General features: G+C 49.6%; 1 protein-coding gene across 4 annotated transcripts in view; it reads right to left on the reverse strand.

Annotated features, from left to right (window-relative positions):
• Positions 1-8,391, reverse strand: part of GOPC (golgi associated PDZ and coiled-coil motif containing) — an 87,564-nt gene extending 79,173 nt beyond the window's left edge. For 2 of the 4 annotated variants that reach the window (XM_082249347.1, XM_082249346.1), the window contains exon 1: positions 8,079-8,391. In XM_082249347.1, coding sequence (XP_082105473.1) covers positions 8,079-8,333 — 255 coding nt within the window. In that variant the 5' untranslated portion in view covers positions 8,334-8,391. The remainder of the gene's footprint in view (positions 1-8,078) is intronic. The other 2 variants (XM_082249349.1, XM_082249348.1) reach the window with 1 other exon arrangement.
• Between the last annotated feature and the right edge of the window lie 2,728 nt (positions 8,392-11,119).

Consider the following 11,119-nt stretch of genomic DNA (forward strand, 5'->3'; position numbering starts at 1 on the left):
TATACTAACACTAGGGATAGACCGATACCGATATTTTGGTCACAAAGTATCGGTATCGGCCGATATTTTGTACATTTAAAGTTTTGAAAAATAGACAATTTTTGACACAAATCTGGTACTGAACATGTTAATTTTTGTTTAATGCTTAATGGCTGGCTTGCTGGCACCCTGTGGTGGGTCGCAGGGCCTGTGGGTGGCTGGCTGAGTCACTGGTACAGGGCCTGTGGGTGTGGGTGGCTGGCTGGCACCAGGCTGCTGTAGGTGGGTGTATGGCTGTGATACACTCCTGCGAGACTAGTCCCGACTCCAGACAAGGCTGTCCAAGGGGAGAGAGGCGGCCTAAGAAGGCAGAATGACGTCAGAAGAATATCGGTAATATCGGCCAGTTCCAGGGCCGATACTGATATATCAGGGAAAGTGCATGGCAAATTTGCAAAACTATGTTCAGGCATAGGATTGGTTTTATCCTGCATCATTAAGGGGTGAAAGTATGGAAAAACAAAACTTGTTTGGGCCCTTTCACAGGGGCTGCCCAAATAGGGCCGCCTGTCAATTTTTTTAGGCGCGGCAGATTTCAGCTGTGACATGTCTGCTGACATCTGCCACTATCCAATCCAATCCTGTCTGCAAGATCCATACAGATGAGGACCTGGGCAATTTAATCCGCAATCTGTATCCAATCAGGCATTCACTTTTACTACAGTGGTTGGTAAAGGGGTCTTCCCCTTTTAGGATAAATTAGCCAGGTTCTTGTACAGTTCTGGCAAATGTAAAGTTGAATGCACACAAATTATACAATCAAATTGTAAGGTGTATGGTGACCCTAAGCCAACTATTTTGGGATGGGGATGCAATGTTGGTATTATTCTGCTGGATATTAGTGTCAGTTTTAACTTCCAATTCAAGCTCTGATACAGCAAATAAGAGCTGCTCTCTCTCCTCTTCCTCATCTATTCACAAAACTTCTTGTATTCTTTCACTGAATAGAGGGAGTTCTGAAAACAGATGAGTGGAGATGAGGGGTATAAAACAACAAAATCTCCTCTTATCCAATCACAGAACACCTTATATTCAGTAAAAAGAATGCATGACATTTCGGGGACAAATGAGGAGAGAGGATAGTGAACAACTCCCTTCATCACAAGCTGAAACTGTAAGGCCCCTTTCACACGGGCGATAAGATCTGCCTGTCAGTTTTTCAGGCGGACCTGATCGGATGCTCCATGCATCCCTATAGAGCAGCGGATGTCAGCGGAGACATCTCCGCTGACACCCGCTGCTCTCTGATCCTGTCCGTGAAATCCAGACGGATGGAAACCCTATTTTCCATCCATCTGGAGGATTGGATCGGATGCGATAGGATGAGAACGGACAGGCGGTCAGTGGGGATCTGACAGCTCCGTCTCTGCACAGACGGAGCTGTCATCCACCTGCTCAGCAGGGATCAGCGGATCGATCTCCCGCTGAGCAGAACGGACTCCGTCCCATGTGGAAGGACCCTTAGAGTGGCTGAAGCTCACAGCTGACACTAGGATCCAACTAATTCCCACCTTTGATAGTTCTCACCAGAAACCCTTGACCCCATTGGAGGATACCATCTCTCCTCTTGATCTGATGACCAATTAAACTGGTAGTAAAGCCTGAGGCCCCATTCAAACCTAGGCATTTACGATTGAGGACAGATCCAAAACACTATGAAAAACAGAATAGTTAGACCCCGTTCACACCTGGGCATTTGCAAACGCAAACAGAATCAGAACGCTCAGCAAAACCGAATGGTTAACCCTGTTCACATCTGGGCATTTGTGATCGAGGACAGAATCGTTGCAATTGTGTCCGGGATCCCAAAATGCTCTGCAAAACTGACAAATCACACCACGCTTGTTCAAGTGTCATTCATTTTCAATGGCGCCTAAATGAAGATGTGCTTCTGGCGCGATAAATCACGCTGCAATCGCGGCAAACCACATCGCACTAAGCTTGTTGCTCACAAAAAAAAAAAAGAAAAGGGAGCAGGAGCTTCTTTTGGACAACAAGCTTCGCGTAATGCAGTTTGCCGCGACTTATCTCGCGACAAATGCGGCAGAGCCCGCGTTTAGGTGCCATTGAAAAAAAATGAAACTTGAACAAGCATGGTGTGGTTTGTCAGCTTTGCTAAAGTGTCTTGGGATCTCGGGCAGAATTGTGGCGATTCTGTCCACAAACGCCCAGGTGTGAACAAGGTATAACTATTCCTAAAAACATTCCTCCCTCCCCGCTTTATAAAAAGAGGTGTACGTACTTATCTTTTTTTATAATCCAGTCTGGTCATGTAATCCTGCAGCTCTGGCTCAAGAAGCACTTAACAAAAACAAGACGTGATATCACTCCCAGGCCTCCATGGCCCAGCCGCTGTCACCACTCCCTCCTCTCCCCTGCAGAAGGCACTTACTGACACAGGGAAACAAGAGCTACGAGATCATGTGACTGGACTAGAGTGGCTTAAAAAAATAAAATAATAGGTAAGTAAACTGATCTTTCGTTATACAAGTTAGGTGGGATAGGTAGGAGGAGGGAACATGTTTAAAGGATAAGTCCAGGCAAAACCTATCTTACCCTAAACCTGCTCCCTGCCACATTCTAAACCTAATCTAACCCTGTAAAGCAAAAATCTCTAGACTTACCTATTTTGCAGCTGATCCAGTCCAGTTCCAGCATCAGCTGTCAGCGGTGGCTTCAGTTTGGAGGCGGGTGCAGGAGAGGCAACCGACAACAAAAACCCCATAGTAATTCTATGGGTGACGTTACTTCCCAGGAATTTCACAGCCTTTGTCGGTCCTCTCCTGCACAGACCTTCTGCTGCTGAAGACCGGATCAGATCGGCTGCAGAGTAGGTAAGTGGAGTGATTTTTGCTTTACAGGGTTAGATAGATTAAAGTTAGAAAGAGAGAGCAGGTTTAGCATTAGTTAGGTTTTACCAGGACTCTAAGTTATAGTTAGACTTATCTTCCACTTTAAAATGTTTGGATTTACCCTCACTTTCTATGTAAAGTGATTGTAAACAATCAATCACCTTGTAAAACAACCCATTCAGCTTAAAATCGACTTGAAAGGCAAAACATTTTTGTATAGATAAAAAAAAAAAAACAAACAAACACACATTCTAAATACATTTTTTTTATAAAGGATTCCCTCTGTACTCAGCTGCATAAGAGCTGGGGAGAGGAGAAGCAGCACACTGAGCTTCCCAGTGAGAGGCTATCCAGCGGTGGCGTGTCAGGACAAGTTGCTCATTGGAGGAGAGCAGGCTAAGTTCCCAGCACAGCTAGAGAACTGACCATGCTGGACTCTCCTGCCTAGTGTGTCAGTATTTAATAAGAAAGCAGAGGGACTGGAAGGAACACTGGGTATTTCACACCTAAGAAGTAATACAAAGAGAACAGGATACGTTTTCATACAAGTGCATGGTATAGCAGCAACATATCAGGAATAAGAAATGCTGGGGTAACAAACACTTTAATGGACACCAGGACATGATGAATCTCCTTAAAGGGGACACAGACAGCAAAACAAAAACCTGACAGAGGGGTATAAACCTTCCCTATTCCATACACAACCACAGAAAACATTTCCACATTTATTTCCCCCTAAAGCTCTGTAAAGAGAAAAAAAAAAAAAAAAAAAGGCAGGCAATGTCATAATGAGCTAGTATGCATTGCATACTAGCACATTATGAGAGATTAGAATGAAGCCCTCCAGTGGTGCGCTGTGAACGCCAACAGAGCTTCTATCTTCACCCACTCCCCTTCCGGGTTCTGGTCATCTGATTGGCCGAGCCGCGATGACATCACTCCACCGCAAGCACATAAGACTGTTTACAGCGCAGACCTATGAAGAAACAGCACGGTATGCTGCTCCTTCAGAGCGCATGCACCGGTAACACCCCTACTCTACTTTATTTTGTTGAGAAATCACTTTGAAAAACTCCCTCCTTGCATTCCTGGCTGTGGCCATCTTGAGTAAGGGCAGATGATTCAAGTAGCATTTACTTCCTGGAATCCATCTAGTGTAGCTTAGAATTGAAGGCAGGAGGGTGTGCTCAGCTGAGAAGGCCCCTCCTGAAGACTCTTAGGATGTGTGACATAATTTGCCTAGACCTAAAAACCAGGAAGCAGTTGAAGATATACAAAAAAAAAAAAAAAAAAAAAAAAAGCTTGAAATAAATAGGATATCATTTCCTAACTCTACAAGACTGCATTTACACCACGGCGTTTTGGATCGCAGGCAGATTTGCTGCGATTTTACCTGGGATTTCAAACCGCCGATGTGTGAATGACAAAACCCGGGACGCAAATTTGAGATGCCATTCATCTGAATAGCACCTAAAACCGTGATGTGGTTATAGCACGATAAATCGCACTGCAATCACGGCAACCCGGATCACGTGAAGCTTGTTACCGAAAAAGGAGCTACTTTTGGCAGAACGGCACCGCAATTTTAGGTGCCATTCAAATGTGCTTCCCGCGATTTGTCAATAACACATCGGCACTTTGAAATCGCTGCAAATCTGCCCGTAATTCAAAATGCCGAGGTGTGAATGCAGTCTAATAATGCTAGCATCATAAGGAATTAAAAATAGATTTTATTGAGCGAGTGGAGTGCCATTAGTTCGCTCCCTCTACCCTGCCCTGCTGGCCACTCAGTCCCTTCCACTGTAGCCGTTAGATGGGGGAGGAGAGCGCCTTGGAGTCAAGTGACCGGCCTGAAGATATCTAAAAAAATTTATTTAGAGGCTTTGTTTTTAACAAAGACTTATTAGGTTTGTAAAGACAGAAGGTTTTTTTTAACTTAATAAATTCTATGCATAAGATAAAAAAAACTGTGTGCATCAGCCCACCCCCCTAATACTTACCTGAGCCAATCTTTATCCAGCGATTTTGCAGGAGTTTCTCAGCTGCCTGGGACTCCACTCCTCATTGCCTCAAGACAGCAGTGCAGCGCAATAGGCTCCTGCTGCTGTCAATCAAAATCAGCCAGCCAATAAGGAGAGAGGGGGTGGGGCCATGTCTGAATGGACACAGGGAGCTGTGACTTGGCTCGGGTGTCCCAATAACAAGCTGTGGTGGAATAGGAGGGAGGGGCAAGAAGCAGAGAAGGGAGACCCAATAAGAGGAGGATCTGGGCCACTCTGTGCAAAACCATTACACAGAGGTGGCAAGTATAACGTGTGTTAGAAAAAAAAAAAAACACCACGAGACTTTAAAATCCCTTTAAACAGTGTGTTATGGCTGGATAAAAAGAGAGGGCCTGGCAGTGACATTTTTTTAAAGTTTATTTTACTACTATTAGTAGCGGTGTTCTATCAGAAAACCCTACCCCATCAGAAATCCATACCATTGTCATTTCCGGGTTCAGATCAGCTGTGGATTCCTCATGCATCAGCTGTAGCCGCGTCACATGTCCTAGTGCGCATGCGGGTCGGGCAGCGGGCAGGGAGATCTCTTATAACAAATATCCATCTGATCTCCGTGCCCCACACTGCATCGACCCGACAATGGGACAATATTCCCACTGTCCATTTGATAGCTATGTCCAAATGTCGGGTCAGTGTAGTGTGGGTCATGGAGATCGGATTGTCCCATTGTCGGGTCAGTGCAGTGTGGGGCATGGAGATCGGATTGTCCCATTGTCGGGTCGGTGCAGTGTGGGGCATGGAGATCGGATTGTCCCATTGTCGGGTCGGTGCAGTGTGGGGCATGGAGATCGGATTGTCCCATTGTCGGGTCGGTGCAGTGTGGGGCATGGAGATCGGATTGTCCCATTGTCGGGTCGGTGCAGTGTGGGGCATGGAGATCGGATTGTCCCATTGTCGGGTCGGTGCAGTGTGGGGCATGGAGATCGGATAGTCCCATTGTCGGGTCGGTGCAGTGTGGGGCATGAAGATCGGATTGTCCCATTGTCGGGTCAGGGCAGTGTGGGGCATGAAGATCGGATTGTCCCATTGTCGGGTCGGTGCAGTGTGGGGCATGGAGATCGGATTGTCCCATTGTCGGGTCGGTGCAGTGTGGGGCATGGAGATCAGATTGTCCCATTGTCGGATCGGTGCAGTGTGGGGCATGGAGATCGGATTGTCCCATTGTCGGGTCGGTGCAGTGTGGGGCATGGAGATCGGATTGTCCCATTGTCGGGTCGGTGCAGTGTGGGGCATGGAGATCGGATTGTCCCATTGTCGGGTCGGTGCAGTGTGGGGCATGGAGATCGGATTGTCCCATTGTCGGGTCGGTGCAGTGTGGGGCATGGAGATCGGATTGTCCCATTGTCGGGTCGGTGCAGTGTGGGGCATGGAGATCGGATTGTCCCATTGTCGGGTCGGTGCAGTGTGGGGCATGGAGATCGGATTGTCCCATTGTCGGGTCGGTGCAGTGTGGGGCATGAAGATCGGATTGTCCCATTGTCGGGTCGGTGTAGTGTGGGGCATGGAGATCGGATAGTCCCATTGTCGGGTCGGTGCAGTGTGGGGCATGAAGATCGGATTGTCCCATTGTCGGGTCGGTGCAGTGTGGGGCATGGAGATCGGATTGTCCCATTGTCGGGTCGGTGCAGTGTGGGGCATGGAGATCGGATTGTCCCATTGTCAGGTCGGTGCAGTGTGGGGCATGGAGATCGGATTGTCCCATTGTCGGGTCGGTGCAGTGTGGGGCATGGAGATCGGATTGTCCCATTGTCGGGTCGGTGCAGTGTGGGGCATGGAGATCGGATTGTCCCATTGTCGGGTCGAAGCAGTGTGGGGCATGGAGGTCGGATTGTCCCATTGTCGGGTCGGTGCAGTGTGGGGCATGGAGGTCGGATTGTCCCTTTGTCGGGTCGGTGCAGTGTGGGGCATGGAGGTCGGATTGTCCCTTTGTCGGGTCGGTGCAGTGTGGGGCATGGAGATCGGATGGATATTTGTTATAAGAGATCTCCCTGCCCGCTGACTGACCCGTTGCCGCTCATGCGCACTAGGACATGTGCCCGACCGTTACGATATTATCAAATTTCCCTACCTATTGCGCGCATGCGCACGAGAATGTGTGACGCGGCTACAGCTGATGCATGACGAATCCACAGCTGATCTGAACTGGAAATGATGAGGGTATGGATTTCTGATGGGGTAAGGAGATCAGCGGCTGCAGGGGGTGGAGATGGCTCACACACACGGGGCAGCGGGATGACAGAGGCACGTAAACTGTGGCAGCGGGATGACAGAGGCACGTAAACTGGGGCAGCGGGATGACAGAGGCACGTAAACTGGGGCAGCGGGATGACAGAGGCACGTAAACTGGGGCAGCGGGATGACAGAGGCACGTAAACTGGGGCAGCGGGATGACAGAGGCACGTAAACTGGGGCAGCGGGATGACAGAGGCACGTAAACTGGGGCAGCGGGATGACAGAGGCACGTAAACTGGGGCAGCGGGATGACAGAGGCACGTAAACTGGGGCAGCGGGATGACAGAGGCACGTAAACTGGGGCAGCGGGATGACAGAGGCACGTAAACTGGGGCAGCGGGATGACAGAGGCACGTAAACTGACCACAGTAATCAGGGCTCAGCAGCCATGATTACCATGGTCAGCACACAGAGGGACACCAGAACAGGCAGGATCATCCAGGTTAGACAGCATAAGCACTGGGCTATATAACCTGCTATAAGGAAACAGAATCTTTTTTTAGGGTTATAACCACTTTAATGTTTATCAGCTCCCACAATTCTCGTCTAGGCCAGGATGGCGTACATTGCCCCGCCCCCTCTGGGACATGTGACCTATTTCAGGACCATTCGAAAAGCGCCGCACAAATGCAGCCTGATGCAACTTCTCAAGAAGCTGCAGCCCGCTCCCATTCCAAAGATGGCTGCAGCGGTGACTGGCAGCTCTAAGAAGAGCTGGCTGAGGACAGCACTGGACCCCCAGCTCTGTAAGATATTAAGGCCTTGTTTGCTGTTGGTGACCCCTGCTCCACTCCAGACACAAGGCTGTTTCTAGGTTGGTGTGGCTCATGTGTTGTCCATGCAGGTCATGTGATGAAGGGCAGCCCACCAGGAACATGTTGTCTGCACTCACCTCCAGTTTGTGGTTGATCTGGCTGACGGTCTGCGCTTTATGACACAGCTGAGCGAAGCACGAACTCAGACTGGTCATCTTCTGGCGGCCCTCATAGGTGATGTCGGCCTGGTCAGGGTCTATCTCTCCCAGCAACAGATCCACATCGACGAAGGCCTTGTCAAACTCCTTCTCCAGGACCTCCAGCCATCGGAACATGGACATCCCGGGCACCGGCCCCGAGGACGAAGCGCCCGAGCAAGGTACTGCCGACATGACGGCGCAGAGGAGACGGGAAGATGGAGAGCGTCACTCACTCACACCAGGCGTTACGGTCACTAGCCGGCTGATTGGCTAATCGCTTTACACGGTGCTTTCTGATTGGCCCATTGGGAGTGGGAGATGATGGGAAGCCAAGACCTGGAAGTGTACGAAGCATTCTGATTGGCCCGGCTACAACTAGGTGTTCCGTTCCTAATGTCTGATTGGATAAAGCGGCTATTGGGGCGGGGGCGAATTGTTTTGCCCGCTAGACCTGGTACTTGTCTGCAATGCTTTTTACTACCAGCCGTAGTACTCGTGTACTGTAATAGTCTATGAAGTCATTGGAAGTAACCTGTGCTTAACCTGTCATTATCGCGTTCCACCTCTCTTTAGTCTCCTCATCACGAGAGTTTTTGCTAGTTACGTTTTTATATCGGTAATCCATTATTTTTCTCTGCCACAACTGACAGGCTAAAGACCAAAGCAATCGATCGCCGAGTGATCGCTCTGTAAGCGTTGCGAAGACAGACACACCCGTAGGTCCTAACTCTCCCTGATTTCAGTGGGCTGTCCCTCATTCTGGTCTGATCTGTATAGCTGTATATAAATTGAACTTTTTTCTTTTTAAAAAAAGTGTTTCCCAGTACTAAACCTTTCATCGAATTTCTAAATTACTGCATTTGTAAATTCAAAAAAGCTATTTTAAAGGTATAGTCGTGGCAAAAAAAGGGCATTTGTGGGTTAAACAAATCCTTTTTTTTTTTATATATATCTCTTAAGGGGGCGTGGCAGGGGGTGTGTTCTATGCCTACATACCTTTGCTAAGAGGTATCCCTCATTCCCATCTCAAAAAGTTGGGAGATATGCTGCTGTCCAGTGTAATAGCTAGTGGCGGCCGGTGTACTTAGGGCACAGGGGTGCCACCCCCCCATCCATGCATCCAGCCCCCTAATCTGCATGCAGGGGCGCCTGACGCATGAAGTTCAATGGGGCTTTTTTTTTTTTTTTTGCATCACCTGATTAGAGCCAGAGGCTCTAATAGGGCGATTCAAAAGGTGGACCAGGGGCCCAGAGCAGTGCGTCCCGAGCCCACCCATTGTGTGACAATAGCGAATGAAAATTTGCTATTGTCACACTGATCCTCCTCCTGGCCAATCAGGAAGTGCGTCCGATACGCGCTTCCTGATTGGCCGCAAGGAAAACCCCATGCCATTGGCCGAGGAGGAGACGGGAGCGGAAGGACTGGAGAAGACGTGCCGCCGGTCACCGGGACTGAGGAGAAGCCGCCCGCCGCCGCTACTGCTCCAGGTTAGTAAGGGGGCACGCACGCTGATCTCTGCATTGGGGGCATGTATGCTGGTCACTACATTGGGGGCGTGTACGCTGGTCACTACATTGGGGGCACGCACGCTGATCTTTGCATTGGGGGCATGTATGCTGGTCACTACATTGGGGGCATGTATGCTGGTCACTACATTGGTAGCACGCACGCTGATCTCTGCATTGGGGGCATGTATGCTGGTCACTACATTGGGGGCACGCACGCTGATCTCTGCATTGGGGGCATGTATGCTGGTCACTACATTGGGGGCACGCACGCTGATCTCTGCATTGGGGGCATGTATGCTGGTCACTACATTGGGGGCACGCACGCTGATCTCTGCATTGGGGGAATGGTATGCTGGTCACTACATTGGGGGAATGGTATGCTGGTCACTGCATTGGGGGCATGTATGCTGGTCACTGCATTGGGGGCATGTATGCTGATCTCTGCATTGGGGGTATGTATGCTGATCTCTGCATTTGGGGCATGTATGCTGGTCACTACATTGGGGGCATGTACGCTGGTCACTGCATTGAAGGGGGCACGCACGCTGATCTCTGCATTGGGGGCATGTATGCTGGTCACTGCATTTAAGGGGGCATGTATGCTGGTCACTGCATTTAAGGGGGCATGTATGCTGGTCTCTGCATTGGAGGCATGTATGCTGGTCACTGCATTGGAGGAATGGTATGCTGGTCACTGCATTTAAGGGGGCATGTATGCTGGTCACTGCATTTAAGGGGGCATGTATGCTGGTCACTGCATTTAAGGGGGCATGTATGCTGGTCACTGCATTGGAGGAATGGTATGCTGGTCACTGCATTGGGGGCATGTATGCTGATCTCTGCATTGGGGGCATGTATGCTGGTCACTGCATTGGGGGCATGTACGCTGATCTCTGCATTGGGGGAACGGTATGCTGGTCACTGCATTGAAGGGGGCATGTATGCTGGTCACTGCATTGAAGGGGGCATGTATGCTGGTCTCTTTATTGGGGGCATGTATGCTGGTCACTGCATTGAAGGGGGTATGTATGCTGGTCACTGCATTGAAGGGGGCATGTACGCTGGTCACTGCATTGAAAGGGGGCATGTATGCTGGTCACTGCATTGAAGGGGGCATGTATGCTGGTCTCTTTATTGGGGGCATGTATGCTGGTCACTGCATTGAAGGGGGCATGTATGCTGGTCACTGCATTGAAGGGGGCATGTATGCTGGTCACTGCATTGAAGGGGGCATGTATGCTGGTCACTGCATTGAAGGGGGCATGTATGCTGGTCACTGCATTGAAGGGGGCATGTATGCTGGTCACTGCATTGAAAGGGGGCATGTACGCTGGTCACTGCATTGAAAGGGGGCATGTATGCTGGTCACTGCATTGAAAGGGGGCATGTATGCTGGTCACTGCATTGAAAGGGGGCATGTACGCTGGTCACAGCATTGAAAGGGGGCATGTACGCTGGTCACTGTGCAT

The sequence above is a fragment of the Pelophylax lessonae genome (genome assembly GCF_965119305.1).
Source record: "Pelophylax lessonae genome assembly, chromosome: 3".
NCBI classification, from domain to species: domain Eukaryota; kingdom Metazoa; phylum Chordata; class Amphibia; order Anura; family Ranidae; genus Pelophylax; species Pelophylax lessonae.